This window comes from Zonotrichia albicollis, chromosome 10 (genome assembly GCF_047830755.1).
Source record: "Zonotrichia albicollis isolate bZonAlb1 chromosome 10, bZonAlb1.hap1, whole genome shotgun sequence".
In the NCBI taxonomy this organism is placed as follows: Eukaryota; Metazoa; Chordata; class Aves; order Passeriformes; family Passerellidae; genus Zonotrichia; species Zonotrichia albicollis.
In genome coordinates this window covers 28,815,154-28,840,819 of record NC_133828.1, presented here as the reverse complement: position 1 = coordinate 28,840,819, position 25,666 = coordinate 28,815,154, and the positions used below count along the sequence as shown (strand labels likewise).

At 37.6% G+C, this 25,666-nt stretch overlaps 1 protein-coding gene across 9 annotated transcripts in view; it reads right to left on the bottom strand.

Moving 5' to 3' along the window:
- Window positions 1-39: 39 nt before the first annotated feature.
- The window catches only part of COBLL1 (cordon-bleu WH2 repeat protein like 1), a 74,152-nt gene continuing 48,525 nt past the window's right edge, over window positions 40-25,666 (bottom strand). For all 9 annotated transcript variants that reach the window (XM_074548582.1, XM_074548584.1, XM_014265084.3 and 6 more), the window contains 8 exons: window positions 25,325-25,564; window positions 18,241-18,385; window positions 17,215-17,283; window positions 11,677-11,935; window positions 9,099-9,184; window positions 6,121-7,733; window positions 5,301-5,483; window positions 40-2,587 (listed from right to left, as the gene is read on the bottom strand). In XM_074548582.1, the coding sequence (XP_074404683.1) occupies window positions 2,501-2,587; window positions 5,301-5,483; window positions 6,121-7,733; window positions 9,099-9,184; window positions 11,677-11,935; window positions 17,215-17,283; window positions 18,241-18,385; window positions 25,325-25,564 (2,682 nt within the window). In that variant the 3' untranslated portion in view covers window positions 40-2,500. The remainder of the gene's footprint in view (window positions 2,588-5,300; window positions 5,484-6,120; window positions 7,734-9,098; window positions 9,185-11,676; window positions 11,936-17,214; window positions 17,284-18,240; window positions 18,386-25,324; window positions 25,565-25,666) is intronic.

Below are 25,666 nucleotides of genomic sequence, written 5' to 3'. Positions count from 1 at the left end.
TTATGCTTGAATAATGAATAAACACATCAAGTTCATCAATAAGAGTTTCTCTAGTAGACTTTAATAAAAGAGTGTAAGAAAAAAAAGCATCTGTAGAAATACAATAGCAAGATTTAAAAATGTCTTACATATACATGTTGGAAGAAGAGGGAAAGAGAAAGTTTAGCTAAACAGAATTGCCAGCTAGTCACAAGTCTCATTGAAGAGTTTCACAGTACTATAGCATGTGTAGACATTTCAGTTAGTTATCAAGCAAGTTCAGTTACACAAAGAAGAAACCCTAAAATTCAAGCAAGGTGGTTTTAATCTCTGTTACATCAGATGATATTTGCCTTCAGGAGTTCACATGTTTATTTTTAATATATGGGACTAAGAAGCATACAGTAGTACAGTTTTGCTGTCAAAACTAAAGAAAAGAACAAAGTATAGTTATTTGAACTTTCCCCAAAATAAGAAATTCGACAATGTTGATTTTTTGAAAAAGTGAAACATCATATATATTTGTATTAGCACAGATGGAGATTAAAATTATTTTATTAAATAACTTTGGTCACCTTGGCAGAGAATACCAACATTTGTAAAAAAAACTCCAACTCCCACACACTCAAAGTACAAGGAAAAGACCCTTTCACAATGCAACCTCTTCTCTGGCAGTTTAAGATCAGCATGGTGTATAGGAATGCCTAAAACACAGACTTCAAATAGCACAATGAGCACAGACTACAATCCAGGGAGCAAGTTACAATTTTCAAGTCCCTCAAGACACCGTGAAATCCAGAATGTAAGTCCCAGTTAGAAACTAGAAAAGCCCCTATATCTTTTATCTCACTATTTTCAAGTGAAGGTTGAAACTTTCTTTTGCAGTCAGACCCTGAAACAGATCTATTGAACTACCATGTGAGCTTCCCCCACCCTCAGAATGAACTCTGGATTGGAGGGAAGAACAAGGAAGTGGTAACACATTGGAAGTTGTAACACCATTGACAAGGGACTAAAATACAGGAGAGAAAACAGGAGAGAACAGCAATGAAAGAAAATGTTCTTCAGATCTCTTTATGAATTTCTATTTACTAAAATATTCCTTAAAGGGGTTCAGCATTAAGTTAACACCATAACTTGTAATTGGTAATTGACTCTGTACTAGAAAAGTAATTAGACCTCTTTGAGATTATTGCACAAAAACCTGGCAGCAAACAATTTGAAAATGCACATATAGATCAGTTTCTGAAACTGAGTTACATAATGTTTCTAAAATACAATACATATATATATATATAGTTAGAGAACAGAAACTAAATACAATTGCTTAATTTTAAATCAAGTCCAGCACAAAAATATTTTAATATGGCAAATACCCCAGGACTAGCTGCATTCATCCATAATGTAGCTATTTCATCATGAATGTGATCATTTTTCCACCCCTCCCCCAAAATGCATAATCTTGGCGAAAAAACTCAAAATAGATAAAATATAACATCGAACATTTTCTTTTAATAGATATTCCTATTTTTGTATTTAATGCTTAATCTATAAATATGATATCTGACATAAGCATGATTTATGTGGTTTTGTGCTATTTTAAGATTGAAATATCTTATATTAATAAGTCCAAAGCAGTTCATTTTTTAGTTATACTTCTAGTGAAAAAAATATTCTATTTCATTAGGTATCAAAACTGGAATTTGTTTTTTATTAGTAAGTGACTCTAAGTTGATGGTTACTTAAAGATATAATTAGTTCACAAAAATTATTGCTTATCTGAGTGCTAGGTAAATATTCTATACAGATATTTAAACAGTAGTTGAGAAACATCATGTCACACTACTGCTAAGAAAAGGTTATGAGTAGTACAGAAGTTTCCAATAATTTATGTCCTGAATTTTGTGTGTGTGCTATCAGGAAAAACAATTACAGGAAGGTAAAAAAAAAATCCAAATACATATCCCAATTACTGTCTGCTAAAGGAACAAAAACATCAATTTTTTTTTTTTTTTAGACAGGAACAAAGTATTGCATTGAATTAAGATTTCTACTAATTACAATTTTAATTTAATAAAGTAATATGGAGGCAGCATGTGGTATATTTAAGTTCACACAATCTGTTAAAGTAATACACAGTCGAAAATTAATTTTTTAATCTAAACCTTTTAGGTCTCTTCCAATCTGTAATTTCAGCACAGTGCTACACATTGTTCAGTCTTGAAGGCTAAAATCAACAATCTTCAATTCTCATTCTATCATAAGCAAAGCTCACCTACACCTTGTCTTAAAACATTTTAGCAGCACAGTCAGCTTTATAAAGATAAAAAAGGCAAAATATTACTATAATTTACATATTCTAATAATCTTTTCAAGGCATCAAAAGACCCAGCTTGAAATTGTTATTACCGTTGACAAAAATATATTAACATATACTCGCATTTACACTTTCAAAAATTTGTAGTTAGTATTAAGTTGGCCTAAGAAGCAGTAGTAAAGTGCAAAACATTTGGTATAATATCTAGGGATTAGCCTTAGCTTCTGTGGAATACAAAGGATTAAGCCTGGCTCTTCCATTGACAGCTATGGTGTTTGATGGAGGACCAACCTGGAGGCAGGGTGTGGGAAGAAAAAAAAGAAAGAAAAAAATATTAGAGAAATGTTAACCTAAATTTCCAGACTTTTATCTCTCTAATATGTTACACAATGTTATTTCATTTCTTGTTTTTCTCACTGCAATGGAACACCTCCTATATGATTTCTTAACTAAGCATATATTCCAAGGAAGAGGAAACAGAAGACATTACTTAGAAACATATTTTATCCTGACTAAAACTTTCATGTATAATTATTCAAAAGACACATAATTTTTAGTCCTTCTCCACATCTGGTTGCAAAGAAGTACTTTGAAAACATCACTAAACCAAACGTTTTTATTAAATATTGAACAAACCTGATTTCTTACTAACTCTTCTAACAATTTATACTGTGGCAATGTTTCTTTTATCAGAAGCAAAGCGTAACTTTTAGCAGAAATAGCCAAAGCCTGATTTTCAGTGGAACTGCATAACCCAACAGCTCCAGCTGGAGTTAATGGGAGCTCTAGATGCTCCACAGCCATGAGAACCACATACCACAGCACACAGTTTACCCAACACAATAAAAACATTCTCAAGAGAAAAATCCTTAAAAAGAAACCTCACTTGACCCATTTTAGGTTAGTAATTACTGAGGGCCCTATTGAACAGGAAAGACCAGCAACACAAAAGGCCACAGATCTCAGCACTGCATACTCATAACATATTAAGTAAAACAGAAGGTGAAAAAAAATTAAAGAACTTGGCAAGCCGTGCCCGGATTTTATTTTTTAAATGGCTTCAGAGCTGCAAGAAGAGAGATTATGATGAGAAGTAAAAAGAGAAGCAAGTACCTGACAGACATCTCTCATTGTTCAAATGGATCAGATTATTACTCCTTTTCCTGACTGCAGCACGATACTGGAATCTATGAGGTGCATGCATTCTAGAAATCCTCTCAATTCTCAAAAGCACTTTTGGGTGCAAATAACTTATTGATACAAAATGCTTCATTTCTCTCTCCCACTACTGCCAGTTGTCCATGTTAAACATAAAATGAGACCATGTTTTTATTAACTTTGCTGTAGGCCAAAAAAATCTCTTTCTGCTGTCAGACATACCTGTACCACAGCATATGCACTCTGAGAGTGAAAAGAACAGCATGTACAATTTTATGCTTGGCAAAACTTCAGTGAGTTCTTCACTGCATTTTGTTTGTGTTCCAGGGGTTTTTTTTAAGCCTGGTTCAGATTTCTGTGCTGCAGAGTGCTCTTCTTTATGGTTACAGCTTCTTCATTATTATAATTTCTTCTTAAAAAGTACAGTCCTTTCATCACCTCAGTCTCAACATGTAATTTACTGACAAAGCACATCTCCCACCCACAGAAGAGAAAGGGAGGGGAAAACCAATTTCAGTCATTATCTCTCTCCCCTTCCCCATGCCATTCTTGTACCTGACTGATAAAGACTGTATGGGTCAACTCTACACTAAGAACATTTCTATTATAAAGAATGAATAAATAAAAGAAGTGTCATATTATTCAGAATGTAATTATGCACTAGAAGAAAAAAAAATCCTAAAAATATATGCAAATAAAATCCAAACAGTATTTCCGGTAGAACAGATTTTACCTCTAACAGATTCTGAACAATATAGCGTTTTCTTAATCTTATCCTGTTTTTAATATGATTACTGTCATGTAGTTAAAAGCAACCCTACAGTGTATTATATACCATTTTTACTGACAGGAGATCAAACCCTACTTGAGCATGCTTGCAACTTTTCCAGGAAACTCAGTCCTATTCACTGTAGAAAGGATGGGAGATATTACAAGTCTCAGAGAGGCTGCTGCACTACTACACTGAAACAAAAACCTATGAAACAGAACGTTCCACCATCTGACCATTCTCTGTGAGATTTTGACCCGAGGGAATCAAAGACTTCCATAAAACAAACAAAGAAAAATATCCCCACACAGTATTAGGTGAAGTGGAAAAGGGAAGGAAAAAAAACCTACTGAATTTCTTCGACCTTCTGCAATGAAAAATTATTCCACAAAACAGAATGCAAATTACTAATGTGAAGTCAAGAAAACTTTGTGAAACCATGATTTTCTGGTTGCATACTAAAAACAGTACAGATTTTAGAAATGCAGACTGTTTTACCCAATGAGAGATATCTAGGTCAATTTTAGGAGAGAAAGTTTTTAACCAGAGGGGGTAGGGGAAGATGGTCCTTCTGGGACTGCTGACAAAAGATTGAGAAATATCTTAGTTATGATGCCTAACAGATTAAGGACCTGATAAAGCGTAAATAAGAAAATTGTCTTCAGAAATGTGTGTTATGTGCCTGCAAAATGTTGTAGCCACTTCAGGTCTAGAACAAAGCTGTTCAGCAGGTTTCTAAAGCCAAACCCTTTCAAACCATGTAAACACAAACAAGTCAGATTTTACGGACAAGATACTTAATAAGAGAGAATGAAATAGAGATTTCTATTTCATTTCAGGAAAATTTTGATTATGTTCGTACTGTATGAAATTAGAGACATTTGAAGCTCTGTGGGTGCATTCACCAGCTCATTCTGCAAAACTGACCCTCTTCCCCACCTCCCTTCCCATTGTTAAAGAGACCTCTTGGCAGCAGTTTGTGCCAAAACTAACTGCTTTTAGAATCAGGCATTAGTATGGTAATTCTGAAGGAAGCACCATGAGTTCTTTGTTTTGGATGCAATGATGAAAACTCACCCTTTTCAATCTGGCAGCAGCCTCTCCAGAGCGGATTGCAGCCAGCAGGCTCTGGTGGATCTGCTCGGGGTCAGCGCGCGGGAGCGTCACCGCCGTTTGTCTCTTGGTGACAGGGCGTGGGTGGCCAGGGGAAGCACCTGACTGCGCCTGACTCTTCTGCTCACTGTGCACATGGCTGTCTTTCTATAAAGGGAGGAAGTGGAAGGAAAGAAGCCAAAAAGTTTTCATCTGAATTAGTTATAAATGGAAAATCTGAAACAACCTGGCACAAGGTTGCTTAGCAAACTGCTGCCATTCTAGTGTTTGCTTGGTTCGACATTTCTGACATCAGCCACACTTCCAGCATAGCACATAGTTTCTCTCTCAAGCAATTATGCTGGCAAAACTTTACAGCTCCATTCAAGTGCGCTTGTGGCATGACCACTTGAAGCCAAATGGATCACACCACTCAGAATTAAATTTAAGAAACCAACACATAGAACTATAAAGAACAAATTGTAAACACTCCAAACACAAAAATAAGTATTACACAGGATATATGACTATTTAATTTACAGTTCTTTAAAGCAGGGGATGCTAATTATGGCAGGAAATAATTATTTCAATCATCTGAATGATGTTGCTTTCATTTTTAACATTCCCTGTATTCCTGCACTTCATTATAATGCTGTGCTGCTGGTGGACACCAGGTGGACAGGGTGTTTTCCCTGCACAAATACAGCACTTTCTGGCCAGGAAGCGGTTCAGAAACAAGCCTTTACATCAGCTGCTCTTGATGGCACTGGATCCACAGTCAATTAGTATTAGAAATAAAGTTTACCTTATCCATTAGACTATTTTGTGACCCCGCTGTTATGGTCTGTAAGGAAGGACTTTTCACTTCAGGCGTGGAGGTAGCTGAGGAGAATCCAGCTGCCAAAGGGACAGAGGAGAGTTCTACTGGAAATTCCTCTCTGGGTGCCTGGCTAGTGATTGTACGCGTTTTGTTGAATGATTGTGACCTTTTGACGGCAGATGAGACAGCAAGAGCAAAAGGAGATGGTCTTGAGCTGGAGTATGGCTTTGGAACTGCAAAATTTCTGAGAGTTTTTAGATTCAGTGGTGCTGGAGGACAGGAGGGAACATTTAAAGGCTTATTGCTTTTAACAGGAGAAGTGGAAGGTTCAATGATTTTTCCATCATCAACTTTTTCTTGATCTGCAGGAGGAGAGGGAATAGTTGTTTTTGGTAAAGGCAAAGCAGTCAAATCAGGTGATGAGATTTTTTTTCCCATCTCTGTATTCTTAACTTCATTTTGAATTGAATTAGGAGCACAAACTGTGCTTCTGGCAACTGCAGATGTCACATAGTGACCTGACGCTCTTCGCTGCATCTGCAGATAAAAAGAACTAGGCTTCATTGTAGGACTTAATGGGCTTAATGCATTTGACTTGTCCTGAGTCTCAGAAGAAGCATTTGTATTATCCAAGTTTAGCTTCAGTGGGACAGGCTGCCTGAAAGACTCACTTTCCATCTGGTTGCTCTTGGTAGCAATCTCAGCTCCAGAGGTCACAGTATGCTCAGAAATGCTGTTCACTCTCTGCAGCAGACCATTTGCTGCTGCAGATTCATTTTGTGACCCAACCTGTAAAGGACCCACGCTTTTTGACAGATGAGGAATTTCAGTTTGCACTATGACTTCTTTGGGCTCTTCCAAAGAAGATACCTCTTGATCCTTATGATCTGATAGAACTTCTGATTCCCAACTCTTCATCATTTCTAAGAATTTTGGAGGAACTATCTTATAAGTAGTCATCCCAATTTTTGGTATGTAATCCCTTGTAATTTCATTAGCAGGTTTGGGTTTAGGTTTGGTGTCCGGTCTATAAAAAGGCTGATCTTTTACAGGAGAGTCACCTGGAGTTTCAGCAGTTGTTTCTGGTGAAGCAAAATCACTGCCATTTATATAGATGTGACTCTGGTCTTTTATTGGAATTACTTTTTTATGAGTAACTTCTTGTGTCTCAAGATTTTGTTCTATTGAAGTATCTTCACTCTCTTGATGCATTCCATGCATCACTTGAGCAAGGGAGTTGTTCTTATCTCTGTTGTGTTGAGGAACCAGTTCTCTAAATGTGGATGATTCGACACCCCGAGGAACAGTAATTTCCTTCTGCTCAGTCCTTCCCAAATTGCTATCCAAAGTCTGGATTCCAACATCCTGAGTTTTTACTGTTTCCAAGCCAGTTGCATTTGTTTTGCCATCTTGTTTTTCTGAAATCAGTGGAGGATAATTCCTATGATTTACAGAGATGTCATTTTTACATGCCTGGCAGTTTGATAGTCTGTCAATTTCAAGCTTGTTATTCTCTTGAAAATCGACTGTTTTAATTTCGGCTGGCTGAAGTTCTTTTCCTTCTTCTGTTGTTGGAAGGAGTTTTGTATCACTGTGATCTTTAAGTTAAAGAAAGATTCCAAAATTAATACAAATGCCAAAAAGATTCAAGCTTCCTTATTACATCATGAAGCTCTGTATCCAGTGTATTTAGTAACAATTAGTAGCTTCTCACTGATGCTAATATTTTCGCTAACCCTTTTAAAGATATATTTATATTTGATTAATAATGTCAAATAATTATATTCTAACTCAAGTATTCTTCCTTAATAAACAGGTTACAGATAACATGCATCAACTTAATAGAAAAATTATTCTAGAACAATTTAAAAAGTGCTAACAAATTCCAGTTCATTTTATAGGAATCAGTGACTCGAGAATTCAAGGACTATTCAATATTGAGTTAGATGCAGTTTTTATTTAGTTTAGTTTTTATTTAGCTACACATTTGTGGCTTCTGTTCTTAAGTTTTAATGTTACAAATCTTGTCAAATACACCTTACGTATTTGTACAAGGAACCAACTGAAAAACATATGGACAAGAGCAATTTGCCAAACCTATTTTTCCTACCTTTTAGTTGGTCTGGTAATTCAATTTTCCACCTCTGGACTAAACATGTGATCATCTCCGAAACACATGAATATTTTGGTCAAATTCTTTTAAACACAATATTGGCAAAAAATACATTTTTCAGGAATAGTCATATGGAGTAGTATTTTGTAGGGGGAAAAAAAGTCTCATTTCATGTATGCTATAAAATGGTAGTTAAAATTTATATCACATATAAACAGGACTTGTGTTGTTATGATTTATTAACAGAGGTGCACTGAGTATAAAAGACTATAGAAGGCCTAATATATAAATCTGAAAATCAGTGTCACAAAAGAACAAAATAAATCAGTCGGGCCACTAAATCCACAGAGAAATTTATGGCCCATTAGATGCACAGGATGTCGTCATTTTCTTTCAGATCAGTGTGCCACTTTCTGTTACTTGTGCTTAAAAATATTTGCATTTTAATGCAGAAAACTCATCCTAATTTCATAAGCAAGGAACAACTGATGGCTTCTTCTTCCCCAGTGGGATGTGGCAGCCATGTCACCCCATGTGGCAGGATTGCCTTTGTGTCCAGCCTTCCCTCTCCTCAGCACTGTCCCACCCACTCCATCCTATAACAGCACAATGCAGCTTTGACTACAGCCAAAACAAAAATTTATTACAAACAACCCCCAAAAAACCCCAAAACTGCAGCCAATTCTTGTCACCTCATCTCAAAGAAAACACACTAGAGCTAGAGCAAGTGTAAAGAAAATAATCTGATTATAACAATCCAAGAGTTGACTACATAGACTACATAGTTGTTTCTTCAAAGGAATAGGAAAGTTCAAGCTTCAAGTATTAACAACAAGTAGGAACTACTCACCAACATTTTTATTTTGATCTAAAATTTCAAGCTTCCTATCTGTTTGAAATCCAGCATCCTCGCTGCTTATTTCAGTCTGTAGTCCCCTGCAAAGCACAACAGTACGTTAAATATGCTGGTATCATTCATTTCAGTAAACACAAGGAATGATGCAAGAACTGGCAAAATTCTCCAAACACAGATGGACAAAACAGAACTGCTCTGCCAAACACTGGAATACTCAACAGAATCGAGTTAAAAAAAAAAAAAAACAAAAAAAAAAGAGGAAATGCTGCCATGATATTTTACCAAAATGACATGCAGCTCCACTGGCTTCTGTGTAAGCAGATGATCAGTCTTCCTTTGTCTTCTCCCCCTCATTTTGTTTACACGTGCAGTTTGAACAACCCACTTTCCAACAGCAACTCTAGTCCAGTGAAGCCACAATGGTTCTTCACTCATATAAAGTTTTTCTGACACCCTCAATCTAAAATGTGTCCCTGACTTTGTCCCCTGCATGCTGCATGAGACACTGACTGAGCATGAACACATAAACTGAGCAGTACAGACTTCTCAAAGTAGTCCCTTTCAAGAAATACCTTGAGAACAGAAAAGAAACACATATACAACATGTTACATTCTAAACATCTTGGAAAACATATAATATCTATTTTCCTTATTTCTCTTGGGACAAGAGAACTGCAAAAATTCTGAATAAAAACCTCATCTTTTTGGGTGTGGGGTGGACATATTATCTCCTTGGCTTCAAAAGGTAAATGAAAAAGGCAGAAATACTTTAAAATTTATTGATAAAATGTTATTAAAACTTGAAACTTTATTCAAAGAATTTTTACAATATGTAGTTAGAAATACTGGCATTATAAAGATTCCAAATTATTTGCCACATCAAATGCATTAGTTGTCAGAACCAGCGCTTTGAGCTGACACATCTGCTTTGAATCATTTAAAATGACACATTTCTCAATAACCATCCATGCCTGTGTTGTCTGTATAGTCCCAAACACACTGTAAGTGTCCCATAAACTGCTGAACAGGAGCATATGCTCTCAAAATTATTGCTGGAAGAAAGTTAAAGCTCAGTCCCGCACTCTGTTCTCTTGCTTAGCTCCATTCCTTTTAACAGAGCAGGGTGGCTGAACTAAAACTATTAACCATAGGCTGAACTAGAATTTTAATAGGAATTAAAAAAAAAATCAAATCAAAACCCACCAAACCCAAAAGCCACAAAACACCATGGAATATCGTTATAGAAATTAGTGGTTTTGACTGGAATATTTTGCATGTATCCTAGGCTGTATAAAAAAGAAACACTTGTCAAAGTAACTAGATCTTATGTATAAAATCAAAATTATCTAAAGTTTTCCAGAAATATAATGTCAGAGAAGCCCCACTCCTCATTTTGGAATCCCCAAGATATTTCAGGAAGCAACTGCCAAGCTCTAAAGCCAGAGTGCAGTACCTTCCACCTGATCAACACCAGACATGAAAGACATCAAAGGTCACTATCAATTCACAGGGTGGAAGGGAAAGAAAAATTCCCTGGACAATTAGGCAAACTGGCCCAATAACACAGGCCTGACAAATTGCAAACTGAAGACAATTTATTAGATCCATAAAGAGGAGAATCACCCAAGCAACTGGGACAATATTCACCAGGACAGAGTAGCAAAGATTTTTGCAAAGCCACATTTGGCCTTGGACTGACAAAAACGTCCCTTCAAACACAAGTTAAACATCCCTTTACTACCTTGAAAGTTCTTGGCTACTAGGGCAGTCACACGTTTTGGCTTCAGTACAATAATCGAAATAGTTCTTTCAATTTAATTTGGGAACAGTAGCCAGCTTAGTTGCCCCAGGGAACAGAGAAATAGTGAATTACATTAACACAATGGGACTTCTCTGGACAATCAACATTTATTTCAAGCAGGCACTAACTCATGTTGGAAACCTGCTGAGTCAGGTAGTTTAACAAACATGCTGAAGGGCAAAGGTACAGCATCACCAGAAGGGAAAAAGAGCAGTTAAGGAAACTAATGTGTTTATTCTTTAAAAAAGCTGAATTAACTTGTTTTCCTGAGAGCAAATGGATTGAGACAGGTCAAGACCACATATAAGGAAAAGAAAAAATAAAAATTAAAGCCAAAACAAATATGCAAGCAATAAGAATCATGCCCAAAAGAACAGAAATGGCTGATGTATCCATTTTCCCTCATCTGCAAGAATTATTTGGTACATTTTTATTTAACTAATCAATCCAAGGTTTTTTGCAGCATTCCGCTCTAGTAAATACATTGGACATTTTAGAGCTGGGTTCAGCTTTTCTGGGCTCCAGCTGTTTGAGTAGTAAGGAAAGGGAAGATTAAACAAAACTGCAGAACACTTCATTGTTATTTTTGTTGAAAAGCTGCATGAATTACTGTGCACAGAAGAGTGCTACAATGAAAGTTAAGCATATTAAAGCTCATTCCTCTCTCACAATTCTCTATTCTGTGCTTCACAATGAAACAGCACTCTGTATTTTATTTGCCTCCCCCATTGTCCCCCCAATGCTCCTTCCTTTGTCACAAAACGTACTTACTTGCCATCTGTGCTCATATTTTCTTGTTTTTCTTCCTCGAAGCTTTGCGCGTTGTCTGTGGGAACACTGCCAGGAGCAGGAGCTGATGAAGCAGGATCATTTTTGTCACTTCCCAGTGATACCTCAGCAGAGCTGAAGGCTGCAGTAACATCTCCTGTCCCAGGAGAGGTGTTGGTGCTTCCACTGTCCCCTCCCTGTTGCACACCTATCTCCTCCCTTTCATCAATCTCCTCCAGGTTGTATTCTGAGCTCCTTACATCTACAGCCACAAAAGAAAGGAAAAGAGAGTAAAAATACCTCCAAACCAACAAAGCCCAAACCAACCCACAGCTCTCAATGCAGGTGGTAGATTAAAAGGGATAAAAGGGACTGTTCAAGGCAGCCTAAACAATTTGAAGAAGGAAAACAGAATTTTTTTCATAGTTCAGGTAAATTAAAAAAAAAAATTTAAGAGATCGATTCAATCTTCACAGAATTCTCTGTATCTTTTCAATTCTCTCTCTTGACACAAGAATATGCTAATCACTGTGCTACTGTCCATCTAGTTCTGTATCTACTGTAAAACATTTCCCATATTTACTCAAGTATTGAATTAGGATTGTTACATATATTTTCATTTATCTCATAACCCCAAATTTCATGGAGGTGGACAGTTGCTTTTACTCAGACTTCTTTTTTACTGCTTTTTACTCAGCTACTTCCATTAGCTCTCCAGTGAGTTTTAAAACACACAACTCCTCTACATCAGAGTAGGAATGTTCAAGAACTAAATAAAGGGTAACCGAAATACCAATTTTGTCTATGGTTTGAATAAGTTTCACCACCACTATGAAAAATTTCCCATAACCATCCTAAGTGTATTAAAGTGTCTTGTGCAGTGCTTCATGTTACAGTACAAAAATAAAGTTCATAGAAAAGTGCTAATCCATTAAAATGCTGACATTTGCAGCCAGAGAACAGTTCAACTAAAAGGTTGAGTTGCTGGATTAGGACACAGATAAATCAGTGTACTTGAATCAATAAATACACCTGACCAGGGTACTCCCATCAGCTCTGGGTGCACTCACACCTGTTAGGGACAAGCCTTGCACTTGGACAATTAGGCTTCAGTCTAAGCAGCATCAGTAAATTTCCAAGTGTATACCAAAGTCACCAAAGAAAACAAGAAGGAATACTGGAAAGTTGCAGACCCCAGAGTACAAAATAACCCAAAAACTTAAGACTGACAAAAATGTTAGACTGACCTTTCTTAGTAGCTGGTATCCTACAATGCTTCCAGTACCTCTAGAGAAGTACAGTGTTATAAAAAAGTAATAAGAGAATGTATGTATTGGACAAAGGCTCCGTACAGAACTGAAACTTTGGAGTTTACAATATGGTCATTAGTCAAGAGTCCAGTAATACCAAAGATACTCATTCAGAGTTACAGAGAAACTAGAAAAGCCAAGTATTTTACTGTTTAATTCTTGGTTTTGTATTGCAATCTTGTAATAGTGTTTTGTAGTTACACATTAAGCAATGTGGTCAACACATGCCATAGTGCTGAACGCAGAGGCAATTTAAAGCCCCAAGGAAAGAAAGGCAAGACTGCAAAGTGGTGCAGGTGAGCTCCTTCCATGTGGTTTCAGCACAGGCACATACAAATATGTCACATTGGCATTACAGGGACTCCTACAGGTTTACTAGTCATAAGGGCCTTCTCTTCCTTTCATTGTCCATCAACCCCTTTTCCACCTAGGGAACACTCATTCCCAGCAGCCTCATGCTTTGGGGGATCATTTTGGCGATGGCAGTACCATTTCACGTGTGACAAGTTAAACATATATCTGTCAAAATGAAAAAACAAAGCATAACAGAATGTGAGCAAACATTGACCTGGCTAAGGTTATCCCACAGCCCTAACTGGCTCTCTAGAACATTGCCTCCTTCACTGGTGAGACCTATTATGCCATGGGCCTGAGCCATCACCAACGACAGGAACAAAGACTGAGATTTTCAGTCTAAATGCTCTATGGAAACCTGAATTAGACAACAAAGAAGAGCCAGGATTTCTGACAAGGGAAATGGAAGCATTCTGGAGCTGCTATGGCTTTGTGCCCAGGCACTGCTGGCATTCTCTGCTGCTTTTCCTCTGGAGACGACTGTAACAAAGGCTGAGTTGTATCTATACTCCTGGGATGGAAACGTAGCTTGGGTTGGTAGCAGACATTCCTGACATTCCTGCTATGTCAAAGTCTGTTCTTTGCTGTACTAGAAACACTTCCAAGCATTGGGGTCAACTAACCTGACCTACAAATGGATAATACCAAACAAAAACAGCCCTCATACTTCTTAAGAAATGCTCTACCTCCTCTGTCAGCATAAGACCAGCCCTGCTTGCTAGTGGACTTTCATCTGTTACTGGGTCTGGTTCCAGACCTGGGCCATCGCTGCTGCAGGAGAACAAAACCTGAATACGTTTGAACACAAACAACATTTAAAAGCCATCCTTCACTTACGTCATGCAGGTAACTCCCTGGGGCAGCACTTCTGACTCTGATTTGTCTCCACACCCTCAGTCTATAGCTCTTACATGCAATATGCAATATGGAAGAACTTACAGCAATATTGGCTACATACTGTTGTCTTATCGCTTATACACCTTATCCATAGTCCCATATGTAATATAAATCGCATTTCCACCTGCATATAGTTTATTCTCTGGGAACATGAGTCACTGGGCCTTAAGTAGCCCTAAGTCAATACAGCTAGAGTTACAGTGTGTCACTGTGGAGGTAGATGTACAGACGAGTACACACATGTATATACACACACACACACCCCCCTGATGACTGAGATACCAACTGCAAGCCTCCTTTGAGCAGTAAAAACACCCCATGCCCAGCAGAGAACAGGCTGGTGCTACTCTGTGAGCTCTCCTGCTCATAAGCACCAGAGCCTGAAAGCCTGACTACATCATGCAAATCTGCTCTTGAATCTACAGCCCCTAACAAGGTGCTTAAGAAATACTGTAACCAATAGGATTATATCAAGGATTTGTTTGATGCAAAGTTTTCTAAAAATCTCTGATTTCAAAATTCACTTTGAATACTGTTTTACTGTCTTCCCTAGAAAAGTAAAGAGTAATAATTAATTAAACTTTGGGAAGGTGAACAAAAATCATAATTGATAAAGAGAATTGTTGTTTATAATCCCTAATTACCTCTCTGTCAATGCTTATTCTAGTAGATGTGTGTCTTCAAACTACTTTTGTCAAGGTACATAGTTTTTACACCATGGGAAAACTGTCATTTCACAAGAGAAACGTTGCTTATTCCATACTGTATCATGTATATGTGTCTAAGTAGTGCATAGCTAAGAGACACCAAAACATTTGCAGTGGTTCATTTTAGGGCAAAAGGTAACACTGTATTTGCAGCTTAGGTTTTTTTGCTTACTTGCTGAAGTAACACTGCATAACAGAACCACTCTGGAATGACAATCACAGCCAAACAAAAACTCAATGCTTCCCAGATGCCTGACAATCAAAGCAGTATTAATCCAAATGGAAGGAACTCCTGGGTTTTGGTAAAGTTAAAATTATGTCCAATTTCGCAATTTAGGTGGTACTGAACTATTTTATCCATTTAAAACAATACCCAAACACGGATAATTTTCAGACTAGGAATAGGACAAGCGTACTGCATCTGATTTTGCTGCAGGTTAATACTGTTTCTCCCAGCATGAGGGCCTTTGCTATAAGGACCCTTTATACACAGGCCTCATGACAGTTTCAGAGATGCCACCAGAGAGCAGCAGTATCCCACGAGAAAAAAAACAGGCCATGAAGCTGGGCTATGTGACTTATATGTACATTAAACAAAACTGCTCTACATTAAGTCTTCAGCAAAGGACACTGCATGAAGACACGAGGAAAACTAGAGACTGAAGATTGTCACTAACTGCAAAGGTAAATCCAAGGGCTCAACATAGACTGCCCTAAGCCCAGTAAAGATGATTACCTTTTTCTATTTCTTTCCATTACAGCTTAAATTAAAATATTTCATTACAGCACTCAAATGCCTCAAGCAGAAGTTTCTAAATCTAAGAAATATAAACAAGCCATTTCTTTGAAGTTCAGGGTTGTTTATCTACACAGCACTTGTTAATTACAGTGATGGGAAAGGCAAAAATTCTAGCACAGATCAACAATCTTAAGATGGAAACAAGTAGAAGAAAACAAAAGAACTTGATTTAAAATCACAGTATGATGAACTTGCTCATCTTAGACACATTGCATTTGGACGGACAGTTTTCAACACACAAAATTCAGTGCTAATAAACAAACCACACACTCAGATTTGACTATCCTCTTTCATCTGCTGCAACAGCTAAGACAAGGAAAGGTTACAACTTTGTGAGATCTTCAACCCCAGACTCCACAGCATAGGTTCACATTCCCATTTAGTATGTCACATATTGTTTCTACTTTATGTCTTTTTCAATAATTTACATAAATTGCCCTAAACACAAACCAAGTCCAAGTTTACTGATTACTGGTTTTTATTTTTCCCCCTTTGCCAGAGGCCTATCATCCTAGCAGATGACTTTCAGCTCTTGTGGTACATTGTTTTACCACTCCAAACAATTTGACTGGCATACAGAATAAAACACCTGGAAAACTACTTTAAAATACCTGTCAGCTAGCACAGTAACTGAGTGCTTAGCCTTATATAATGACAGGGGCACCCCACAGGCTTAGCATTTATACACCTGATTCTTAATAAATTCACTGAAGAGTTATTTTTTCAGACTGCACTGGCACTGATTATTCTGAAAGCTTTTGCAAATTCTAGAAGACTTCTAGATGTTGTATACTGTAACTGAACCCCACAGTCTGGTGCTTACAAACAACAGTATTGCACAGTGCAAACGACATAAATTTAAAAAAGCATTATGTTCAGCAGCTAAATAATTGTATTTTAAACAGCTATACTTTCATAAATCACATTTTTCCCATAATACCCAACAAATAATTTAATGTATAAACAGCTATTTATGCATTCAGTTTAGATTTACAACTTATGTTTTCAAAGGCTGTTCAGATGTCAACCAAAGCCAGGCACAGATTTGCTCCTGCCCCTTTGTTATGCAGGTCAAGGGCAGCACAAGGCAGGGTTCTAAAAACAACACTGGGCTTTAGCTTTTGAAAACCTTGTTATGAGGTACAAAAAAAAAAATCACAAAAAATTCTGGATAGTTCTTTTCTGTAACTTGTAAGGAAGGAGAGAAATCAGAGAAAATGTTTAGTTTATTAAATGCAAAGCACAGATAGCAACACAAAATATATTGTATTTGTTTCTGCAGACAACAAAGGTAAAATATTCTTACTTTAGAAAGCCACACTTTTACTTCAAAGGAAAACTTAATTGATCTGAAGCACTAAAATTAGTTCTATACTTATGACACATCTGTAATAGTAATAGTAATTTATTGCTATGAATTAACATAACTTGCTAGGAAGTAAATTATATCAGTACTTTTGTAGAAACAACCAACCTGTTTCAGGCTGCATTTCAGTGGCTCTTCCTTCCACTTTAGTGGAGGCTGATTCTGTTGACTCTGTTACTGCAAAAAGTGAAGCAACAACCTTTATCACCTCTCAGTTTCAGCACCAACAAAAGTTCTAAATAAAATGTTAGATTGTGGTCATACAGCCTAGCAATTTCATCAAGAAACTCCTCTGAAACAATTAGTTCTCATTGTCACATTTTCCAGATATTTTAATCTCAACTCTTAGGTATTTTTGAACCAGCAAACTGAATTTCTGATCAAATGGAAGAATTATATAAAAACAAGTGGACATTCTCTAAGATTCTTCTAGTCAGTCCATTTACTATGACATTCTGTCAGAGTAGCTAATCTTTTCTCCCCACCCCAAGCAGTCCATCAGAATAACAAACACAATTCTGTACTTAACCTAAATATAATTAATTTGGTATTGTCTGGGTTTTTTTTCGGATCTGCATGCTCTAAATACTTCTCTTTCTCACACCTGTGGGAAAATAACACAAGATTGATGAGGAGCACTGTAAACACATTCAAGTGACTTGCAGTAGGGGTGCAAAACCCCACATACATGATGTTAATTGCTTTTTAATCTGGTGTGTTTGACAAGTGGAACACCTGTGTTCAGATAACATAAGGCCTGTGATTAGACTTACAAGGCATCTTATGAGGGATGCTGGAGATTCCTGCCCTGCTGTGGGTAAGATCAAAGCACCGGGGCAGATACACCTGTGTGAATCCCTGACACAGAGGAAGGGAGCAGGTTTGGCAGCCGTCAGGCACGGGCTGGGCTCTGCGGTGCCGGTGTTCCCGCTTGGGTTCCCACCTGGACACCTCTGCCTGGGCGCTGCTCCCAGGCTGCCCTGGCCGGTGAGGGAACATCAACAAAGGCATCCTTTGCATCTGCGCTTTTGTGGTTGCTCACTCGAGGTTCTCATCTCATACGGTGGCGTTACCTTAATGTTTAGCCAGCTATACTTTCTGTTGCCTTGCAATTAAAGAGCATAAAAAGATTACCAGGCTCATTACTGCTTTCCCTTTGATCTCCGGGCGCTCTGGAGGGCGGCTCGGGCGCCTTGCGCTTGGTCCTGCGCAGCGAGGAGCTGAGGGCAGCGGAGTCGCTGAGCGGCAGGGAGCCCTTCCGCACCAAGCCCACCACGGCCTGCCAGGGGACACGGCGCAGGAACGTTATTAGCAGTCGCTGGAAAACACTGAAACAGCTCCCGTAATTATTCTCCAAAAGTATTCATGATGTTCATTTGGGAAAGAGAGAATGTATTACCGAATGTATGGTGTTTTTTCATCTTAATTTCTCCAAGGAGTTGTTTTTAAAAAAAAAAAAGATTTTCTCGAGTAATTGAATATATTCACAGATGCGCAACACAGAGCAATAGAAGAAAATCAGTTGTTACATAGAGTCTAAAAAAGAATTTGAAATATTTTATGCCCAAAGGCTATTCTACAAATCCAAAATAAATCTTTTCTAAAAGTAGCTAAAATCATTGTGGAAAGAAGTTTCAACTACATCCTACCACAACAACATAACACACTGTTTCCTTCTCCATTCTTTCAACAGCAGTCCTAATTGGCCTGTATACATGATTAGTATGGATTTCTTTCCCTCCTTGAAATACTTGAACTTTGATAAAAATTTTTAGAATGCCCGATTTCAAAACTTATCAAGTACAACTGTCTTAGAATATTTAACAAAGTTAAATTTACTAAGTTGCAAAGAAAAGTTATAGTACCTAGTGATGTTACAGCATAGTAATGCCTTTATTATTGTAGCAAAAGTAAAAAAATCTTAATTCATAAATAATCAAAACAATTAAAAATGGACAAAGGATACTTGCTGAAGACCTCATATTTTTATGATATAGCAGTCCAATTGCATTTTAAGCTGTTTTTAGAAACACATTCTCTGTCTCAGAAAGACAGTGGTTGTAAATTTGCCTGCCATTCCTAACTACAGTTTGCCTTATGCTGAAGAAAATTATAATATCCACATCTATTAGATAGACAGTGTTCAGGATTCCAGCAATAAAGGAATGCATTTTGGAACTGGACACAGCTGCCTGTTTCTGTAGTAATTCTGATTCCTATCACTCGTCTTCACAACAATAAAATAAAATCCTGCAGTGACATTCATTTCTGTCTAGGATCCACACAGTTGGGTGTGGGGTCATCTCCAGAGAACTTCTCTGTGCTTCAATTAACCAGCCTGCTTCACAAAGCACAATATCACAAGGAACAGAGAAGGCATAAAGACACCCACATATTCTTGTTTCACTGACAATCCTTTCAAAAACATCAGACAATAGAATTGTTGACCGTGTCAATTTCCATGGAAAAAGATGCTTATCATTTAGAAAGCTGCCACTGAACAAATATCCAAAGATTCCACAGCAAGTGGGATATTAAAGACCAAAAGCTGCAGCATTTGGTTGTATACAATCAAATCTATAAAGAAAATTACAACAAAAAAGATACTGTCACAAGGTGTCATCTGTCAGGCAGTGTTTGGCAGCTCCCATGAGACTGCAGTACAATACCTGAATGGATGAACAGGGCTTTCAATGAAAAACCATCCTCTGAGCCACCCTGGGCACCCTCGGTCATCTGCTTTGTCCCACCTGATATCAGGTACAACAGAGCCACAAATACTGCACTGTAAGGAGCACCACTGCCCAAAAATGTACACACAATTCTACCCACCACCTAACGCCAAAGCAAGCACTCAAACCTTTTACAGCAAAGCAAGAGTCAGGGTTTAAGGGAGAAAATGCAAAGCACAAGGTGAAATGTTTTTTTAAGAACACCAGATGATAGGAACACAGCAATCCTAATTAAAAATACTTGCATGCTTGAGTAGTTTTTAAACAAGTCAATTTCTAGATTAAAATGTCACACAACAAAAAACACTTTACACTTTTATAATTCCTTATTCACAGTTCCAAAATAATTCTTAAAAAAACAAAAATAATTAATAGTATTCAGCCTTTGAATTTATCCAGGAGGGGATATCAACATTATTTCCCCAAATGAGGTTTTTTTTTTTTTTCCTTGCTGAAGCATTTCCTCCTCAGAGCTGGGCAGTTGTGTTTGTCTGCTCTCTGGCAGCTGTGCTGAGGCTGCAGCCCCTGTGCTCTGCACAAAGGCACCTTTCCCTGCTCCAAGGGCTGCCCTCCGTGCTGCGCGCGGCTCCCTCGGCGGCTCCGAGCTCCGCGCACGCCTGCTCGCCGAGCAGATGTCACCAGAGTCCCCTCTGCACACAGCAAGTGTGTGTGTGTGCGTGTGGGGAGGGGAAATGTTCTCAGCACAAGAGCACAAATGCTGCTAGGAGATTTTTATAAGCCTTTCTACTGCCCTTTGCATCCAAAGAAACAAACAATTTGCAAAGAGAGATTTCAAGTAAGTACTAAATGTTCCAGTTAAGGTTCAAGTGTTGAACAGATTTTCTCAGGAATTATTCAACATATGAATATTAAGAGCTTTCAAATCCTAACAAAGGCTGTAATGTGAAAATAGTACTTTAAACAGATGGAAAAAAATTAAAATTATGTTATTAAGACATATCTGACAAAGCTTCGGAATATACATCTGGGTGTTCATGTGTCATACCAACTGCCTCTGATAACCAGTGCTTTATCAGTTACATTTAAATTAAAATTCTTGTTAGGATCACTAAAGTAATTAACTGTGTTTATGCAGAAACACCAGTGAACTCTGTTGTAACTTCTATAACACATGCAGGAGTTCAACTTTTAACACCATGCACCCTCTTCATCCTGCAACAAGCAAGGGTGGATATGAAAACTTTTTAATCTCAAATTTGACACTAAATCCACCCCAAGCAAACACTAGTGGATGCCAGTGCTTCCCAAGTTCCAGCCTCCGTAAGCAGTGGCAGACATAGTGCCTTGCCCTTCTTTTCATCTCAAAAAAGCAAATAAAGGTAATCAAGGCACAGTCATTTTGAAGCTGCAATGGAAGTAAAAAACCAAAAAGCATTTGGGAATGAATACAGTGGTAGTGGGGCATTCCAATGTGCTGGAAAGCCTACCCCGTACCAAGGATCACTAGAGAGAAATTTTCATATCACCACATCCCACCTCTTTTGCTCCATACACATCTATGTTTAACAGAGAAATATAGGTGAGTGTATCATATAGGGATAGCAAAGCACATTGCTACTCATATTTCCAATATTTCTTTCTTCCCTTTGTATATGCAGGCATATGTCCAAGGAGTAATAGCAAAAAAAATGTATTTGCGCCTACAATAACTCATGCACTCAATTTCTATTACACGGCTTAAGCTCCCCAAAACACTTAAACTTACCCTAAGTACTACAAAGGAAGTAATATACCTCTGATCCATTGGAAAGAAAACACATACAGAATATATTTGAAGAAACTCAGCTGGTGATATTCTGTCCAAACAACCAATATGACTATTTTCTACTAGGATTTATCTTACTGGTAAAGAGACAATACAATAAAGGAGTAAAGTTATGCATCTGATATACTGAAAAGTGGATGCATTCAACATTCATCACCAATTCTGAAATATTTCAGAATAATATCAGATTATCTTCATGCAAACTTCAGATACTCCTGAGCACTGTTTACCCTGGCACTACCCAAAACTTCCCTGCTGTCCATGTGCTCAATGCACCTTTGTCCAACTTCTCCTTTAAAGAGCTGACCATAAAGTGCAGGCAAGATTCTGGTGTAATTTCTTCAGCATGGAACTCACCCCTCACAGAAACCCTAACTAAGCTGTCCTGTGACAATGGCTAAAAAATCTTTTCGGAAGTACTTTAAGGTTTAGCTGATTCCCACTCTTCACCCATTCTCTCATCTTCTTCCTTTTCTTTTTTAAGAGGTAGCCTGGAGATTTAGATTTCTTTAGGAGCTAGGGTTGTGTAAGTAACAGCAATTTGTATTTCTAGAGTCAAGAAGTTCTATCCATTATTTTAAACGGTAAAAGTTTTAACTAAAATTTTTCACTTGTTCCTACCCAAGCATAGTTTACACATGCTGCTAACAAGTGTAAACAGGGTAATGAGAGAAGCATTAATGGGATAAAACGCAGATGTATCAGTCTAGCTTTTATGAATACAGCAGTAGGAAGAAAATCAGCAGTGGCATTTTGGGCATAAGCAAATACTTTTCTTTTAAACAAGTGTTATTACTAGAAAATTGCAACCACTATTATGAAAACTGTGAAGATACACACACTAAATTATACAACAACACTTTTTTGCAAAAACCCTTGAGAGTCCTCTTTACTTGCAAGTGTATTTAAACTTGCCAGTTCTAAACATACTTCTGACAAAAGTCATCTTGCCCAGAACTAGAACTGACAAATAAGTGAGAGATTTCAATATTAGAGACTAACATGCTCATTTCCCACTTGATTGAAATAGAAATTTGCTGGACAAATGTTAACCATTTAAGCTTAGTAGGCATCTTCCAAATCTCATGCAGGAAAAATAAGCAAAACATGCTATGTAATAACTTGTAAAAGGTACTCTGTCATCCACTGTACTATTTTCTCCCCTAAAAATAGTACCATGTCCCTAAAAACTAATTCTAAACACCTTGAAATGGAGGCAGAACCTCATATCAGAATATTAACTGCTCACACAAAGAGAAAGCAGTTTCTTTAATGGAAAATTACTGGAGAAACTGTAGAAGGTAAACATTAAAAACCTTTTTCATCCTCTGAGAAACTGGATTACAATATGTTGAGAATTTGAAGAAAGACAGCAGTGAGAACTCTGTTCCCTTAAAGTTGGCTCATTTCACTGTTGTCTGGTGTTACTACTTTGAACATTTCTCTCAAACCTAGGCAGGCAGTTCATCCTGTCACTGCCCCCCTGACTGGTGGCTGGAGTACCTGCCTCTCTGCCCATTTTAGTGCCAACTTCAAGTCTGTTGAAGGTGGATTCAGTTCCATGATGTAAATTGTTTATAAAGACATTTAACACTATTGGCTATACTACCAACTTCTTGGGAACTCCACATTACAACCAGTCTGACTTGGAGCCAACACCCCCACTGTTTGAACTGCAGCCACTTTTCGTCCTATCTGGCGTTTTTTCACCTATCTGGTTTGTATCTCACTTTTTCAAGAAAAAAAATTGAGGTAGACTGTGATGAACACCTTGCTAAAATAAAAGGTAGGCGACGTTATCCTTTATCCTTGGATTTCTGCTTGCCACTAACTTAGAAATTTCTTGCTCATAACACCTTCTGCCACTCTAGCACCAGGCTTGTTTTTGCATTCCCAAGAGAACCTCTGCATGTCCAAGAAGTATCTATGTATTTCTTTCTGGGAATTGTTCTGCCCCCTTTCATTTTTGAACTTGAGTTCTTTCAGCAGCAAATTTAAATAAGACTGTGTAAAAACATTTAAGTGTTTGTTCTTATGTCTATTCCCATTCCCACTTAGGAGAATGGACTACTCTGTACTGCAGGAAGGCTGTCTCTGAAAATGTTTTAGTACTCTTCCAAGCAGCAAGTTTATTCCCCAAGGAAGTCTCCCACGGGATCCTTACCAGGAGTTCCCTGATCAAGCTCAGCAATAAGCCAAATTCATTCATTAGATGATAGAGAGGTAGATACCAAAACACAAAATATTTTACTTGATTTAATAAAATTCAAAGGAAGGAGCAAATATTTGTCCAAATTTAAGTCCCAAGTGCTACATTTTCTGATAAATCACTGTGCAATCAAATCCAAATGAGGGAGAAATCACCTTAAAAAAGCATGCCAAGGGCCTCTAAGTTTCAAGCGAGAAGCACGAAGTAGTACAGAATAGAAAATATGCACAAAAATATAACTTGATCTGGATGTCCTCTCTTTGTAAGCTATTCAACATCAGTCAGATCACTAAGAAATGTCAGTACAAAATAATAAATCTAAGCAATTGAGTGACAGCCAAGCAGTCATACATTACTTTTAGACATAATAGGATATTAATCATTTAAAGCATGCTAACATTAACAAGCTATTTTTTAACAAATTGAACTCAATTAAAAGAGAAACATGGTGGAGTAAAAAAAAAAAAAATCATTATTTTCTTACTCTCCCCAAAGATTCCTTTTACTAAAATTCAGAAAGAAACCTTTATCTTCTTCAAATGATAAAGCTTTTCAGCAGGACACAATACACAAAAGCAGAACTTCTGTTAAACAGTGCTCTCTTGTGGTTCTGTGCATCAGTGAAAGACTAAATCATTGTATAAAGGTAGGCACAGTCTGAAGTTTCTTGTTGCCAAGTCTAACCCAAAATTAATCCCTCAGACTTGGATTTAATTTAGTTCTGCATTTAGTTTTTCTAGCATGTTAATAACCTCACATCCAAAGACCACCTTTAGATACTGTATTCAAAGGAAAGCAAGAAATTAAATTTAAAAATATGGATAACAAAAATGTTAACCTTTATCTTTTATTGGAATTCACAACTGACAATATGTGCAATACCAGGATAGCAGTTAATGCATCAATTCTCACAAATTCTATAGGCACAATTTCTGCCTGTCATGGTATATACATATATATATATGTTACTCAAATATGTAGCCCAGGTCTCGTTGCTTAAACAAAATACTGCACAATTTTTAAAATAAAAATCTTACTTTAACTTGCTGGGAACAATATTTAGACTGCTCCCCATGTCCACTTTTTTCAACAATATAGTGTAAAGAGCAAACTACTCATTATCTCATGTAACTAAAATATTTAAAATTAACAGGAATAATTAACCCAAATTACTAGTTATAATAAAGTGAGACCACCTTCTCATATTTAAATACAGAAAGTATTCATCTAAAAGAACAAAAATATGCTTTCAAGACCAATTAATAGAAGACGTTGGTGCTACCTTTTCAAAATACGACAGCTACTTTTGATTAAAAAATTTAAAAGGAGTGCATCGTTCAATTTCTACAGTTATTTTCTAGCTAAAATTTTTTAAAGCAATTACTTCACTTTTATTTTCCTTTTATTTCAAGCCTCATAATATATTAACAACAGGGTTATCGGGGTTGTTATGTCTGTATTTTAAAGAGAAGGGAAGCAGACGTGACTGACCTGTTCACTCCTGCCAAAGCTGTTGGATTTCACCATGCTGGGCGCAGCCGTGCCCTGGGCTCGGGCGAGCTCCTGGGGGGCGCTCTGGGAGCTGGGCAGGGGCGGCAGCGGCGCTCGGCGCTTCTTGGGCATCTCGGGCGGCAGCGTGCTGCAGTCGTACTGCCTGCTGCCAGCGCTGCCCCTCGCGAGCAACGCCGGCCTCGGCTTGCTCATCAGGGGAGTTGCTGGGGCACTGGCAGCCTTGAGGTGTGGGAAATAAAAAGAAACCCAAGTTGCAGATATTCTCTGGAAAGTAATCAACGGTATTGATTGCTCAGTCTGAATATGCTTCTAGAAGTTTTC